Genomic DNA, 17,349 nt, shown 5'->3' with positions numbered 1-17,349 from the left:
AAAAGGTTATATTTTATTTTGAGGGCAACTTAAAATTATTAAAAAACTATCACACGTTTTATTTAAGAAATAGTTCATTGTCGTAATAGTAATAGTAAATAAGTTACTTTTTTAAGACTAAGAAAACTTAAAATAATAAATTTATTTAATCTTCCACAAGAGGGCGTTGTTTAATATTTATGATCGTCTGTAAGAACTGACCTCTAGAAATGGACTGGCTGTAAAACGTAGTATTTTGTGCCTATTCGATTTTCGTCATTTTAACGCTCAAGGTATGTAAGGCTTGTAGCGGTGGTGTGTGTGATTCGCAATTAATTTCCAATCGCCTATCCATTCTTACAGACTAGAGTCTGCAAGCCATAATATTTGCTACTGGAAGCTGATCTGCAGGTTATAGTCGACACTGCTGGTACAGCTGCAAACGCAATTTGCCCAGGCTGGTGAGGTGCAGGGGCTCGGAGCACCCGTTGCCGCCGTGGTGGTTGATCATCATGTAATCATAACAGTCCGTCACACCATCACTGTTGCAATCCTGAAAACGTCGTACGTCATTTTATTTTTAAATTATTCATCGATCTTACTTCTTACTACCTAACTAATAGCTTACTAATATTATAAATGCGAATATTTGGATGGACAGATGGAAGTTTGTTAGAAGATATCTTCAAAAAGGTTACAGGGATCTCGCTGAAATTTAAAATAGATGTAGAACATAGCCTGGAAGAACACATTGGGTACTAATTCATTTTTTAATCGCGAAGATGGCTTCGCAGGCAATCTCTACATAAAGTTTAACTGTTACAAATTTAACTTCCATCCCGCTTTTTCATTAAAAAAGTATAAATTTTCCTTTTGTACGTTATGATAGTAAAGCACCTACATACAAGTATTACGAGTATATTCAGCTAAGTTTAGGCTAACGTAATTGGTTTGTCATGACTAACTTAAGATAAACTCTTTAATAAAATATATTTAATTACCTTTCCAAATCTTGCCAAGTAGCTTTCGACTATTTTTGTTGAACAATGATAATCCCGAGCGCAGTCATCGTAAGCTGGAATAAAAAGTAAATATATTAAAAACAGTCAACCAACCCGCACTTGGCCAGCGTGGTTGACTATGGCCTAATCACCCTGAACTTAGGGTAGGCTCCGAGCCCCTCGGTGGGGACGTATAGTGAGCTGATGATGATGATGATATTAAAAACAAAGAGATATATCTTTCGAAACTACACTAAGTGATCCCCTTGATTACTCTGAATACGACAATAATTAAATAAAAATCATAATTGGATAACTTAAAGCTAACTTAGAATTATATTTATCCTTAGAAAGCTAAAGGTGAGAATCAAAATGGCGGCTGTTTACTATGGGGACCTTTATTATGCGAATAAAATTGTACGCATTTACAACAAAAAGAAATGTACCGAAAATCTGTTATTTTGTATCTCGGTCTATAAAAATTGTTTTCTTTTTTAGAGCGAAATTAAGCGAAATTAACACACTCTATATTGATTCTTACGCTAAAAGCCAATTAGAAGTACAGATATTGTGCTCACCTTCTTTCCTTTGAGGGTTATCTTCAGGCAAAGTGGGTTTGCCTGCATCAGCCCAGTATACTCGGGATATGTAAAAAGGCCCGCAGTATCCCTGCGAGCAGCCGTGGGCCAGGTCACAGCCGGCCACGTGACACAGACAACGAAGGCAGGTGTCGTTCAGGTTTGATATATGCACACCTTTATAAACAACAGAGTTTGTATTCATCTTTATAAGTAGCACGAAAAGTCAACTAAATAAATATTTCTTCGTCATTTAATTAACTGTCACAAATCGATAATCAAAATCTAAGTTTTAAAGTTGATTATACTGAGGAAGATCGTGTAAAAAAAATATACTAATAATAAAAGTAACATAGATTCGCAGTAAATAAATTTGCATGCATTTATTGTGACCTTAGTATTAGCACGCAAACAACATTTACATCCTGAATGATAAATATTGTAGAGGCATAATTAGAAGCTTTCTTTTCGGTTAATCGTTTAAGAAAAAAGGTAGCGCGTTGATGTCTTTAACAGGGAAGATTTTTATCGGGATAAAAATATAACCTAAGTGTTTTGTTTTTCTTTAATGATGATTTCTATAATCTGTCTTCTATATGTGTATGCAAATTTTCGCAAATATTATATTTGAACTAGTCTTATAAATGATATTTCATTATCGTTTACATCTAATAACTTTATTTGAAACTATCCAAAATTACAATAAAAAATTTAAAAAGATAACTACTATTTTACCTTTGAATAAAAGACAGTAACCATGCTTGAGATTTCACAATGATCACAAATATGCTTTATCATCCAGAGTACTCTTAATATTTTTAACCATATGTTTTCTTTTAACAAGCTTGCTATTACTACTAACGAAGATTCTCCATTACTAAGCTAATAAAATATTTCTGTACATACCTGTAATCGAGACAATGAAACAAAAAACTATCACACACCGCAAATTAATCGCCATTGTTTCTAACCACATTTCACTATCTGCACGTCTTTGCCGGATTTAATTTTTTAATTTAGTATACATCTGAGACGTGATGTAACGAACGTACCGGAGCTTCGTTTGTATTAAAAAAAAAACTAAAGAAGTTCTCAGAACGTTCTCAGAAGTGGGATGTAAAAAATAGATGAGACAAACAATACGACCGTCTTAATATATTACTGATCACGGATTAATCTTAAAGCAGACGTTTGTAATGATTTTATTAAATGATTCTGTATGTTTAGTATTATTCTGCGTAACCATAATCTTACTTCTTATTATAAATATCAAAGGTTGGATGGATGTATATATATAGAAATTAATTATTACGAGTTCCTACATAACTCTAGAACAGCCGAACGCATTTCGATGAAATTTAGAACAGGGATAAATTACAGTGTGGAATAACCCTTAGTCTATTCATTTTTATATTCCAAGCGTACGTGACTTGTGGTGATAACTAGTAGTAAATATTTCATTTTTTTAAACTAAATATAAATACGAAAATAATAAAAATAATTCCAATGCTTAAGTAGACACAGGAGCTCTCTCCTATCATAGATGTTGCCTTGAAGTACAGAATCGTCTGACTTAATCTTATGTCCCCAATTGGAGGGGTATCTTTAAAGGTTTCCCCTACGGTACCAAAAATTTACACAAATCAATGTAATAGTATAATCCTGAATTTTTGAGAAGTCCTTTATTCTACTACTATACTAAGAGTGGTAGAACCCGCTTTAACATCTTCGCACGAATTGGCCAGGTTCGCCAGGTGAAATACCACCACCACACAGAAAACAGGCGTGAAGTGGAAGCAATTTCGCGTTTCGTCTGATGAGTGTGCGTCCCGGAGGCCTAATTTAGTCCTCTTTCCCTTCCCACCCTTTTCTTATAAGGAAAGAATGGGAAGTGGAAGTGGACTTTCCGGATGAGAGGATGCATGGAAAGGGAAAATATTTTCTTTCTGTGCATCCTCTCCTCCGTTACTTCGCTACTTCAGCGATTTCAGGTGGCCGCTCGCTCGTTTGCCACCTCATGATATAAAAAAAAATACTTCTTATAAGTTATAAATGTTAAATATAAACGGACAATGACATAAAATAAAAACTTATTATTTTATTTTTTTTACCATTATTTATTTTGCCAATCAGTTTTATGTTATATTTAACAATACATTCTCAAATCTTCATATTTGCATGGCTTATAACAACAGGTATCAACAAGATCTCTTTTTTGACGTCTGCTTAGTTTCGATTTGATATCTTTGTAATTAGCTTTCATTTCATTCAATGTATCTGTGAACGAAAAAAAAAATAGTTACTAAGTTCACTGTAAGTAGGATTTTTATGATTAAAAGTCGCTTATACACGGACTGTTTCAATTCGGTACAAAATAATGCAATTCAGTAGACAATGCAAACTGCAGGCCGTGTAAGGCAAACGTTAATTGCTACCCAAAGAGATAAAATTTATTTGTAGAGTCACTTAATGACATTAAAAACCAATTAGTTCTAAATAAAGAAGAGACTGAAGAATAATAAGGCATTGAAACACTACGGGTCCGTTTAAAAAGATCAGCGCGAAGAGCAAAGCAGATTTTTATAGCAAATAAGATTTAATTTTACATTTTTTACGTTTGTAAAATTGATAAGAAAAGACGGGAAACTAAACTATACTTAAATATTATAAAGCTCGATTTTATTTGGGATAAAAAAATCTACTGTGCTCTCCGCCCAGTGTGTGAACGTACTTTAGAAGTATAATAGAGAGATAGAGTACATATATCGTGTTTGTTCTGTAGGGTAGTGATACTTCGAAGGTAGTGAATTCGCATATTTAGACAATTATTAAAAGGTACTAATATAATAAGCGTCGGCGGCTCAGGGATCAAGCACTTGACTTGCGATCTGCAGGTCCTGGGTTCGAATTCCGCCATGTAGCAATGTGTTTTTCGATTTCCGATTTACATATGTACATTTATCCGACGGTCTTACGACACCTATACCTTAGGGTAGGCTCCGAGCCCCTCGGTGGGGAATGTGTAATGACTCTACCAAAAATGTGTTATACTTACTTTTGAGAATATACTGTTCTGATGGTTGAACTTCTGCAGATGAATGCGTTTCTTCCATGGTACATAGTAATATAAGAGCATCGATTAAGGTTCTACCACAGAAATGCATCGCTTTGCCACCTTCAAGTGAAATATTCGTTGATACATTTCCGAACAATATCCCAGTTGCGATAATACAAATTATGAGTTTCATTTTACCTTTAAAAAAATCAGTTATTTTGCTAAGATTGCACAACAATTTAAAGTAAGGGTAGTAAATGTTATGTGAAAAAGTATGTAAATAGAAGTTCATTTAATAACAAACATATATAAAACGGCTAAACACTTACGCATATTCGTCCGGTGGTGGCACCGACTAGTTTCGAGTCCATCGGGGGCCCTTCATCAGGGTGAGTGGGCCTGGTGTTATTTCGCGGACGCGGCCCGTTTTTTGAGCGAGGGACAAACGACGAATATATGTGAGTGTTTAGCCGTTTTTATATAAGTTTATTATAATGTCTCACGAAAGTTTGAACTATTTAATAACAGTTTCCATAAACTTAATATACCCTAACAAGTGTCGATTACGAGTATTTAAAAAAATATGTAACAGTCAATGATAATATTGGATGTTATAATACTTTTTAGATATAAAATAATTATTTAAAATCATTTCAGTTTTGTTGTTTTAGTGAATAAAAATCTTTACGTTTGTCCGAGCGACATTGACTCGTCCCCGTATGATTTATCAAGTCTAGTCAAATGTAAAATTATCATAAAATGTCAAGCAAGAATTAAAAGGTTAGATTTGTCTATATTTTATAAATCTTACTTATAATATACATTTATTTATCACATTTCTAATATAATACATTTCATATAAAAAAAATATATATATATACATATATACAAAACATATTATATTAAAAAGAGAACACCACCGGCTGCGGAATCCCATGACTCAAACAACCAGTGGTCAGGGCTGCAGAGACAGGAACCTTCTCACGATGCGCGCGGTTTCTAGGATAACTGCCTTTTGTATCGGGCCCTTAATCCAACTGTTTAGCGAGAGCTTCTTGAGATGTTGGTCGAAGCTCTTCGCTATCAGTCCATTTACCGATACGACTATCGGTATAATGGTAGTCGATTACAAATCTTACTTATATTATTATTATTCGTTTTTAATGTTTTATTTAAAATCATATTATAGATTCTTTGTTAGTTTATTGTTAAATATTATTTAGTGTATCACTTAACACACTAATCAGATAAAGTTAACATTTACTTACTTATATTATAAATGCGAAAGTTCAAATGTTGGAATTTATCTCAAGAACGGCTCAACGGATCTTAGCACTTCATCAACTTTGGAGAAGATGTAGAGAGAATTGTGTTTTTTTTAATGCCGCTCGTTTGATGTCGCAGGCAAAGCTGTTGTATGTAACGAATTCAAAAACTCCAGCGATTTCAAAAATTAAGTAACGTAAGCTGTATTTATTATTTTTAATTTCACGTGCACGTTAAATATACACTTACTAATCTTCTCTGATGTCTTAATTTCTATAAAACACTAAAATAAAATAAAAAAAACTAAAACTTAAAGTAAAAATAAGAAATCAATTGTTACCTCCGAACTCCTTTTGACGACTACTTGACAGTTTAAGTGATATTCCCTTATATAGCGTAGAGATAACAAAAAATAAACATAATGTTAGAGAACTCAATTTATATTATAATATAATATATATAAATGCAAAAAAAATCCTATTTCCCTTCGTCGCGACATTAAGCGTAAATGGCTGGATCGATTTCGGATATTCTTTTTTTGCGTTTATTGCTTGTAAAAAGTTCTTATAAAAAAAATCTAAAAACATATGCCCAGCAGTGGACAGATAAAGGCTGATGATTATGAAAAAAAACTTAGATCTCGATTAAATTTGGCATAGATTTAGAACAGAGTCGGTATGGTTTCCTATCAATTTGTTTTTTTGTGCACGGACGAAATCGCGGGAAATGCTAGTATTAAACAAATAACAGGAAACAATAAGCATGTGGTATAAATTTATAAACAAGGGAAAACCACAACTCGAGAATGATAACCTATTTAAAGTGCGCGTATACATAATAAGTACTAAAATTCTTATATAAATAATTCTCGTTGGTCACTGACATGCATTACATATTTTATTTTTTATGATATTCGCAAAAACAGAATTAAATTTTTATCAACTTTGAAACTTTCTAGCGAACTTCAAAATCGTATAGCACTGTTACATTAAACAAAGTGCATTCGCTTCGAAGCCATTCCATAGCTAACTTGAAATATGTATAGAATTGACAATAATTTTCGATAAGTCACGTGATTGTCGCGCGTCAATCCATATATTTTTTTAATTCGTTATGGAATCGCTTTGAAGCGAAAATACGTTGAAAACACCCCCCTGGACGCGACAAACACATTTATCGAAAGTTATTATCAGTTCTATACAATACTGAAGTTCGCTATGGAAACGCATCGGAGCGAATGGACTTTGTATAAAACCTGCTTTTCGTTCTACACATCTTTAACACCCATTAAATAATTAAGACATTTGGTTTTCACTACTTAGGAAACGAGTCTTACAAATGTCTTAGTAGGTTTTAGTATTTTCTTTAAATTAATTTTATTTTATAAATCCACAAATCAATCGGTCCTTGGGATTGAAAGTTGAATAAAATATCGAAACATTTACTTCCGAATTTTTTTATTGATCTTAAAATTATATAAAGCTAAAATAAATGTTTACGAATTTATTACTTTCCAAATATATCTGCAGTCTTTTTTATAATTTTCATTCATAAGAATAACATTTTGTTCCACTTTAAATGTGTAGTTTTTAGATATTTGTAAATTGAGCGTTTTTGAAGAAGAAATTTTTTTTTTTAATTTTTTATTGGTCGTGTCCTCAACCCTGGTAAGAAGCGACGTAGGCTAGGCACTGGTTGAATGTGTTGTGGAACTTAAAAGGCAGGTCTCCCTTACACCCATAGCCGCCCAACTTGTGGATAGCTGCATAGTCGTAGCAGTCGATTTGACCATCACCGTTACAATCCTGGAAATAAAAAGTTAATTTTACTACATTTACACGAAAAAAAAAATTGCGGCAAAAAACCCGATGATCTGCATACCTATGAAGCTGTAGGGATGAAGGGATTAAAATCGAATTATAATTGAACTGTCAAAATCGGTTCAGTCATTACGTTTACATGACGATTGGAATATTTTTTGTACTGCAGTGGGAATCCACTGTTATCACAAGCCGTTTTGTCTTAAGATTATGACGTAACAATGACGTCATTGGTTCAACATTCTTGTTCGACAATATTGCAACAGACAGAGGTAACTTGTGTATTTATATTGTTAGCTCTTCTTTCTGCTTTATTTATAAATACCTGTTTACTTGACGTGTCTTTACAAATATATTGCGACAGATGACCTCTGGCTCACTGAGTTTTAAAGAATCGATAATTTCCAAGGTCAAGGTGAAATTGATAATAGCTACAGTGCTATTCAAACTTTACGGCAGCTCTAATTTAACACAATACTCTGAAGAGAACATTGGATACACGTAGGGGCAAGATACAGCCTTATTCGCGCGCTCGCAACTATCTCTGAGCTGTCATAATGCTTGAATATTATAATGAAAAACTGGTTAAGACAGTAAACTAGTTATAATCAAGATAAATGGGCTTCCATTGACATCTATTGTTGTTATTTATTCGCGGACCGGTGACGTTAGCTGATCTTTGACTATAGAAACACGGATTAGGCAAAGCGCTGCCAATAACAATACCATGTACTTTTCGAGTGTGATTGTTAACGTAAAACTGAAACAATTTTATCAAGGTGTTGTGACCAAAAAAATTACACAGACAAACTGAGCACACAAGCAAGTTCAACTTATTGTTCATTTTTAATGACAGGTCCTGTCTGTTCAAAGTCAAAGTCTGGCATTTAAGCGTATGATGTCACCGCGCTCGGCTGCGCCTTATGCTAATACCAATGGCTGAGCTGGAGCAAGTCTATTGACATGATCAAACGCCCACAGACTTGACACTTCCATAGACATAAAATAAATAGAGCTGCCAGTGAATGGTTTTACAAATAGTTCAGAGATTAACATCCGTTGAAAAAGATTTATAAAGAGCATATTGTAAATCATACGATACTTATTATATTTCTACATTTAATATCTAATCCATGGTGATATATTAATCACATTATTATGCTAATATCCTTTTGGTATACTTTGCCATTGGAACATTGTTTCTTACATTTTTAACTAATCTATTAATTTATAACTCTATGCTATTGTACTCTATATATATTGTAGTTGTTTATTAAAGTGCAAGTGTTTTTATCGATCTTTATGTTCCTGATTCAAGTGGCCTTTAAAATTTAATGGCGGGAACTGATGCTATCTTGTACGTTTTTTTGCACTGAACTTTAGTTTTTATATCTTTGTATTTTCTTTGTTTAGTAGCAGACTACATGGATTAAAAGGCTATCTAGCTTTCAGAACGCATATAAGTTCAATTTTCAGATTACATCTTACTAATATTATAAATGCGAATGTTTGGCTGGATGGATGTTTGCCAGAAGGTATAACCGGAACGGCTCAATGATATTTATGAAATTTGGCATAGATTGATAACAGTTTGGTTTTTTAATTCCACGCGGATGGTGTAGCGGGCAACAGCTAGTAATTTATATAAAGAACAATGACAGAAATATGACATTTTCAACCATGAAACCCGTGGTCTTCTTTTGCATATGTGATTCTTCAATGTCATGTCGTGTTCTTCGATTTATATGTATAGGTTGGCAAACGAGTACCCGGCTACCTGAATTTGCTGAATTGTTAATTATAATAAAAAAATATATTTACCTGAGCAAATCGGCTCATGTAAAGCTGAACAGTTCTGGCGGCGCATACAGGGTCGTTAGTGCATGTGGGGTAAGCTGAAATAATAAAGTAAAATTGTTATTTAAACATATAACGATCTCTTTCATCTTTATATACAAAACATAGAAAACGAAAGTCAAGTAACAGCTTAAAAATTTAATTTAATATTCACTAAAGATATTATTCTATGTAATCTCGTGACTTTACCTCCAGGTGCTTCAGGTGAGCTACCATCGATGGTCGGCTTTCCAGCATCAGCCCAGTACGCCCACGTGATACGGAAGAGACCGCACGCGTCACCATCGCACTGCAGACCCTGCTTGCAACCTGATACCGCTTGACAGAGGCATCCGAGACACACCTCGGTGACTGGCTGGTCTACTGCTAAACCTGGGGAAAATAATAATGCTATTATATAAATATCTGCTGTCTTTGTAAGCTTATATACATCTCTAGTGACAAACAAAATAACTGTGTAAACACAAACTGTATTGAACTGATTAAATTAATAAAATCTGTTTGACAATATAAATATAATGAGTAATAGTAAGCTTCAATTTGTTTGACAATGTTGGTTTTTTTATAAGAGAAGGGGGCAAACGAGCGATGGGTACACCGAGGTGATCAACGACACCCATGGACATCTACAACACCAGAGGAACTGCAGATGCGTTGACGGCCTTTAAGGAAATGGTATGCTCGCATTTTGAAGGTCCCTAAGTCGAATTGGTTTGGAAATACCGCCGAGGACAGACCGTTCCACAACGCGACTGTGCGAGGCAAGAAATTGTGCGAGAATCGCATCGTTGTGGAATGCCAGCCATCCAGGTGGTGTGGATGGAACCTGGCGGTCTGTCGTGTCGTCCGATGACGGAACTCGGCGGCAGGTAAGGTGATACATCTAAAGGAAGTAAAATCCTACATAACACGTAAATTAATGCGAAAATTAATGTTTAGTTTTATTAAGAGTATGCAGATAAACTCAATTTCCAGAAAATCATAAATATTTGCAATATATGGACGAAATCTTTTTGTAAATAAAAAACAAAAGACAAGTCAATGGAAATGATGATCGGTCAAGGTAGCGACGTAACTGAGCCTTGGCTTGAGATCCGGAATGCGAATGAGTTTATTCCATAGTGCGTCATCTGTTGTACGACGTATCTTTGTCTTGGAATACCTTATGTATTTGTAATACAATTTAAACGCGTAATAAATTTATCGAAAATCTTACTTCTTACTAATATAAATGCGAATGTTTGTTTGAAGTAATCTCCAGAACAGATCTCGATGAAATGTGGCATACATATGGTACATAGTCTGGAAGAACACATAAACTACTAATGTTGTATTTTTTTAATTACACGCGGACAGAGCCGCCGACGATAACTAGTTTTACTAATATCATGAATACGAATGTTTGGATGGATAGATTTGTTAGAAGATATGTCCGGAACCTCTCAACAGATCTAGACGAAATTTGACACACGTATAGCATAATCTGGTATTCGTAGAACACATAGGCTACTAATTAAGTTTTTTTCTTAATTAAGCGCGGAGAGAGACGCAGGCGACAGCTAGTACAGCATTAAAACTGTAGATCCTGGCTGGTTATAAATCTTTTTAAAGGATACAATATATTTTTAAAGGGCATCGATTATTGCGACGGAATATACCCGTTTTGAATGTTTACTCTTTGTTTCTATATATACAAACGATTCGTTTGTTTCATTGTGTTTACATGCACAACGATTACATTAAAATATTTCTCAGTTACTCAAAGTTAAACAATAGCTTGTTTGGTTTGTAGTTTTTTGTATAATTACATATTTATGTGTTTACAAATTGCTTGAGTTATGTCGTTAAGCCTGAGTATGTATGTTGTCCCGCTTTTGAATAAATGTAATTAGACTTTTTTTTCTAAATAGCTGTCACCCGCGACTCCATCCGCGCCGAATTAATGAAACTTAAGTAGCCGGAGTAGTGTATTTTTTCAGGTTATGTTCTGCATCTGTTAATTGCGCCGACATTCTGGAGATACATTTTAATTAATATACAAGTAAAAGTAAACTAACAGTAAGTAACATTTGGAAGGATTCAAGGACTGTTTAAGAAATATAATTAATCATAAAAATAATTATAGATTTTATAAGTTAAATATTAATTATGATAACACAGATCATGGATGTACAAGGTTTATTGATTTAGTTCCAACTAGTTGTCGTCTGTGACTCCGTCCGCGCTGTATTTAAAAAAAATAATTAGTAGACTATGTGTTCTAGACTATGTTTTACATCTATGCCAGATTTCATCATGATCCATAAAGCCGTTTAGGAGATACATTCAAACAAACATCCATCCAAACATTTGCAATTATAATATTAGTATTATAACAACGCACTTGCAATCTTACATATATATAAGCCTTATATATTATGTATTCACGCAATGCGGAAGCTATGACAACTATTTTTTTTATATTAATTTATGTAAGTGTTCCATAGAGAATAATTACATATAACATCGTATGTGTAATATTTCTTAGAAAAAATTGGATTTTGTTGATGGAAATTTTTGTTTTTAGTTTATTGACCCGATAAAAAAATATATTATAGCAAGGTAATTTATGTTATTTTAGTATAATAGATTTTTGGTTTACTTTTGAAACATTAAGTATATAGCTATACTAGTATTTGTCCCCAACTTCGTCCGCATGGAATTAAACTCCTTCAGAGCCATGTAGCCGTTATTGAAATACTTTCTAACAAATATCCATCAATTCAAACATATTTATAATGTTAGTAGAAAAGTGTTATTCTAAACAAAATACCAAAGATTGTTCAAAAAAAGTAAAATGTTCAAAGAAATAAAGAAATTTGATCCGCTACAAACGAGTCTAAGACTGGTTAGTAACACAACCGGATTGTATAAAGAAAAATCTAATAAAACGCTAACGTGACTATTTTTTATTCCAGTAAACGACAAACGAGCCAGCAGTCACTAGATGTCGCTAAAATAGCGAAGTGACAACTGCCCATAGAGTTATGAGATGTAAGGTTGTTACTAGGCCTAGTGTAATCACACCTTTATTTCCTTTGGTATGATGAATAAATAGATCACTTCATGAAGCCATTCCAATAATTAAATTAGACGAATAAATAATTATTTTAAAAAAAACTGCGAAGAAATACCCGTTTAGACTCGTACGTTTTCAAGTGAGTTACCGTGGGTTTCTGAGGTAAACTCCGTTTAAAACATACTGTTAACTCTGTTTTTATCAAAGATAATGACAGAGATGACGATATTTTATACAGAGATTTACGTCTCAGAAACCAACGGTTAACCGTGCAATTCCACTGTCATAACAGTTGTATTAAATATAACTATTTGTATAGAGCGTCGGTAGCTCAGGGATCATGCACTTGACTTGCAATATGCAGGTCCTGGATTCGAATCCTATCATGTGCCAATGTGTTTTTAGAATTTCGATTTACATTTATCCGAATTTCTTACGGTGAAGGAAAACATTGTGACGCAACCTGCACATATCTGAGAAGAAATTCAATGTTATGTGTAAACTCAACCAACCCGCACTTGTCCAGGGTGGTTGACTATGGCCCAATCACCCTTAACTTAGGGTAAGCTCCGATCCCCTCGGGGGGGACGTATTGAGCTGATGATGAATGAATGAATGAAGAAATGTATTAAACATATTCTTGTCTACGTTTCTATCAATAAGATTGAGATAATATGTTACAATGTTAGTGTCACGACAGTAGAAACTCACAGTAAGACATGTCTGCATACATTGATTACATTAAGATGATTCTTAGTAATCGTAATCAAAGATCGATATCTTCTAACAATAGGATATAATTGATAAATATTTAATGGCTGCCATTATTGATTGCCTTTGCCTTTTTTACATTACAATGCAATATTTAAGAAACGTATAAGTACATAAGAATTATGCAAATTAGTTTGGAATAATGTAACACGGAAGCTTCTTTGATTGACTTGGTTATTTTCTGCTCAGACGTTTACGTGAGTAGACCTTGATTTTATTATAATTATGTTTTGATAATATATGATCTTCTTGGACCTTTGTTTATAATACCTTGACATCTTTTAAATAGGGCGTGTTATCGTTGTAAATCAGCTAGCGAGATCATTAATAAACAAGCTAAACTGTTATGAATACTTTTTAAAAATGAGCAAATAATTGTCGAAAATATTTAGCAGGATTTTTTTGTTTCTAGAAAATATTACATCAAATTAAATTACGACTTGAAAATAATGTTTATAATTTTGATATTTTTAATACGTTTATGATAGCTTAAACAAAACAGCTATTTAATAAAATTAAATTAGTAAAAAAAAACATTTTTTTCTATTTTGCTGTAATTAAAAAAAGAAGAAAAAATTACATACCAGCATTAAAACTGAGAAACAATATTATGGCACTGAACTTAAGGAAGGCGGATGCCATTGCGGCGGATTAAAAAAAACTTATAAATAAATATAGAATTTATACAAAGCGTGTTTAAAGCGCGGGCAACAAATGTCGACTGGCATTGAACATGGCCTTAACATCGCTTTTATGGACAACAGTGGCTGATTCACCATCTTTAAAATTATCGAAATTCAATTTTATTGTGTTTATTTTGAAATGTAACCTATAATATTAATTGGATGACGTCACAGCTCTGGAACTAGTCCATAATTTCGAACATCTGTATTACACGCGAAAGGTTGGCGACCCCTGATCTATAAAGAGCAAAAATATTTAGACAAACCATAATAAATAATGTACCTAATCTCATGTTATCTTTTTTACAGTTTTTGTGTAGTTAGATTTGTTGACTTATTTGTATTTTATTAATAAAAAGTATTATTAAAAATATATATGAAATAATTAATAATATTATGAACAGGATCTTTCGACCACTTTTAAGACTATGATATCATTTTCTCTTGAATGTTTCTTTGCCGTCGTTGTGAATAAATTATGAACACACGCTGATATTTCTTTGACATTCAAAATATAGTGTTTTTATGAAAAGATTCCATATAAATAAAAATGGTATACAAATATACGTGATGCAGTGTGCATATATATTTAAAAGGTAATTTTATGATCTACAACTCAGTCTGTTTTTGATAAAAGTTACCATTTTACGGTAAATCGCGTAAATAGTTATGGGCCACTTGACCTTGAATATTTTCTTCCAAATATGGGATCCATGGGATTTCAAGGATCATAAATAGTGTTCCGAATAATACTACTTATTTTAGGCTCTTTACGAATAATTATACCTTCACTTCTTAATTTCGCTTATCTTGACCGGTTTTCTTAATTAAAAATCTAATAAACCCGACTGATTATACCTTAATAACACCAAAGAAAGAAATACGAATCAAATGTCAGCGGTCGCCGCACTCGTCATAAATGGATCACTCATTTATATAAAAAGAAGAAAAATATTACCCTTCGGAGGAAATCGCGTAACATTTTTATTAATAAGGAAATTTCTTTAAAAGATATTCAATTGAAAATAGAATTTATAAATAAACTTTAAGCTCTATGAATACTAACTACGTTTTGTATACGAGTAACAGAACTGTGTGCCAAGTTACCAAGAATATAGCATGCAAAGTGGTTTTGCAACGGGAATTAACAGTTCGTTTACGATCAGACGAAGGACGAGTCGATTCCTACTTGACTTCACAACAGAAGCACTTGTTTTCCTCACAAACTTTATTTTCGCATTGATGGCTTTAAATTATTACCCAATCCAAAAGATTTTTCCTATCCTACTGAATTATCTTTGATTACCTGTCGCCCGCGACTCTGTACGCGCGGAATTAAAAAAGTCACTTAGTAGCCTATGTATTCTTCCAGACTATGTTCTACATATATGACAAATTTCAGCTAGATCCTAGCTTATATATTTTAGCCGTTCTGGAGATACCTTCAAACAAACATCCATCCATCTAAACATTCGCATTTATAATATTAGTATGAAGCTAAGTGATTTATTATCGGATTCGTATTCTTCTCCTGAGTGTCAGATAAGTCAGGTTTTTTGCAAATAGTGTTGTAAATTTCTAGTCATGCTTATCTTTTTAACAATCACAAATCTAACGAACCTCTTTCTAAAAAAAAAAAAAAAAAACCGCTTTTAATTCTATCGAAATATATTCTAAATATATCCTGTTTTATGACAATAGTACACTTTGATTGGCCAATTGCTGAGTATCTTCCCTATAATATTTTGATGAACTTTAACATATGAAACGAAACATAATAATTAAAAATTTACTCATAAATAAGCAATAGTATCATTGTTTAATTTAAATGTTATTATAATTATATTCATATCCAATTTAATGGCGTTTGTCTGTTTAATTTATTACAGATTGGATTATTAAATATTAAGTTGTTCTTTGCCAACCCTTGATACTTTGGCGGACGACGAAAAGAATAACAATCTCAACATTTGATCTTTCCCAAATTGCTAGTAACTTTTATGACATGCCATTTTGATTCAAACGAACTCATTCCACAAAATAATTACTTATATTTCCACTAGTTTACGCCTGCGCCCCCTTTCGCGCGGAATTAAAGAAAAACTTAGTAGCCTTGTGTTCTTTTCGATTATGTTCTATATCTCTAACAGACATCCATCCATCGATCTTAAAATGGATTTAACATTCGCAATTATAATATTAGTCATATTATCATCCTGGTAAATATTAAATCATTTTGATGTATGTCAAGGTGAAGGTTATGACGCGAGTTACCGCGCACCGCCCTTCGTACACGACAAAATTATAATATACGTAACATATCCTTATAGAGAACATCACAATAGTGGTCACAATTTACATAAGTATTTTGCAAGCATTTTAACTTATATCTGGAATTACCATGATGTCATATATCATGTTGCTGGCGAAATTCTTAGATACGATTTCTACAGAAATCTAGCTGTGTAGTTATTTTTAAACTACTTAATTGTGGTCCTGCAGTCTGAATGTAATGTTCTTTAGAAGTTTAAATAGTGATCATAGCGTTTATTTGCTGTCTTTAAACGTCTAGAGATTTATTGTACTCATAGTGTACACTTTTAAATTAATTTCTCTCTTAGAATATAACAAATTGTCACCATAACTATTTGATAAGACTTTTTCCGATCTTGGATAACTTTAAATCAAATGGGTAATCTCGATGAAAAATAATACTCGACCTCCGGAAACTTAAATATTTTTTAATACAGATAACACGAGTGAACCCAAATTACAAGAAAAGGTGCAACACGGATTTAGAATCGATTTCAATGTTACTGGCTGGAAATTCCACATAGAGCGTACAGGTTAATTGTAGCTATGAACGTAATCATATAATAATAAGAAAAATCTAATTTATTTACATTATTAGTTTAAGCCGAGGAAGATAATAAGGTTGACTGAGAACTAAAAACAATATTTTATTTAATTTAATTGTATTCCAAATCAAGTTGATTTTTTTTAGCTACCAATCAGCATTTATTGCTGTATTTTAAGAACAGTTAGCTATAATATTATGAATATTTAAACGTTTAAGGATTTTAATAATGGTCTAGCTCTAGCAAAGTTAACTTTTATTATTAGTTTTTCACAGTTACGAACAGTTATTTTATGATTATGTAAATTAATATAAAATGGAAGTTTGATTTTTTATATAAATTATAAAAATAGATTAATATTCATTGATATAAGGAATGCTGTCAGCGAATATCGCGGTCATTGACCGTTTTAAGAATTAATGT

General features: G+C 32.8%; 3 protein-coding genes across 6 annotated transcripts; all 3 read right to left on the bottom strand.

Moving 5' to 3' along the window:
- Positions 1 to 11: 11 nt before the first annotated feature.
- Positions 12 to 3,012, bottom strand: LOC106126588 (lysozyme 2). The gene is made up of 4 exons (XM_013324310.1): positions 2,465 to 3,012; positions 1,559 to 1,735; positions 981 to 1,054; positions 12 to 532 (listed from the first exon to the last, which is right to left on the bottom strand). Exons 1-4 carry the CDS (start codon positions 2,532 to 2,534, stop codon positions 392 to 394), a joined length of 462 nt encoding a protein of 153 aa, XP_013179764.1. The 5' UTR covers positions 2,535 to 3,012; the 3' UTR covers positions 12 to 391.
- Positions 3,013 to 3,660: 648 nt separating this feature from the next.
- On the bottom strand, positions 3,661 to 6,309 carry LOC106126592 (insulin-like). 4 transcript variants are annotated; one of them, XR_001228370.1, is made up of 4 exons: positions 6,220 to 6,309; positions 5,882 to 6,023; positions 4,614 to 4,811; positions 3,776 to 3,835 (listed from the first exon to the last, which is right to left on the bottom strand). XR_001228370.1 is itself a non-coding variant. In XM_013324315.1 (3 exons), exons 1-3 carry the CDS (start codon positions 4,944 to 4,946, stop codon positions 3,705 to 3,707), a joined length of 333 nt encoding a protein of 110 aa, XP_013179769.1. In that variant the 5' UTR covers positions 4,947 to 5,166; the 3' UTR covers positions 3,661 to 3,704. The 4 variants fall into 4 exon arrangements, 1 of the variants encoding a protein (XP_013179769.1); XR_001228371.1 differs by lacking the exon at positions 6,220 to 6,309 and adding an exon at positions 6,129 to 6,204; XM_013324315.1 differs by lacking the exons at positions 5,882 to 6,023; positions 6,220 to 6,309 and adding an exon at positions 4,943 to 5,166 and having other exon boundaries at positions 3,661 to 3,835.
- A 1,209-nt stretch (positions 6,310 to 7,518) lies between these two features.
- On the bottom strand, positions 7,519 to 14,099 carry LOC106126829 (lysozyme 3-like). Its single transcript, NM_001312796.1, is given in 4 exon segments — positions 7,519 to 7,684; positions 9,521 to 9,594; positions 9,746 to 9,928; positions 13,970 to 14,099. Coding segments are annotated over 4 exon segments (462 nt in total). The 5' UTR covers positions 14,028 to 14,099; the 3' UTR covers positions 7,519 to 7,537.
- Between the last annotated feature and the right edge of the window lie 3,250 nt (positions 14,100 to 17,349).

Source organism: Papilio xuthus, unplaced genomic scaffold, assembly GCF_000836235.2.
Source record: "Papilio xuthus unplaced genomic scaffold, Pxut_1.1 DF824992.1, whole genome shotgun sequence".
NCBI lineage: Eukaryota > Metazoa > Arthropoda > Insecta > Lepidoptera > Papilionidae > Papilio > Papilio xuthus.
Note: the sequence above shows the minus strand (reverse complement) of the source record. Positions and strands in the feature narration are given on the sequence as shown.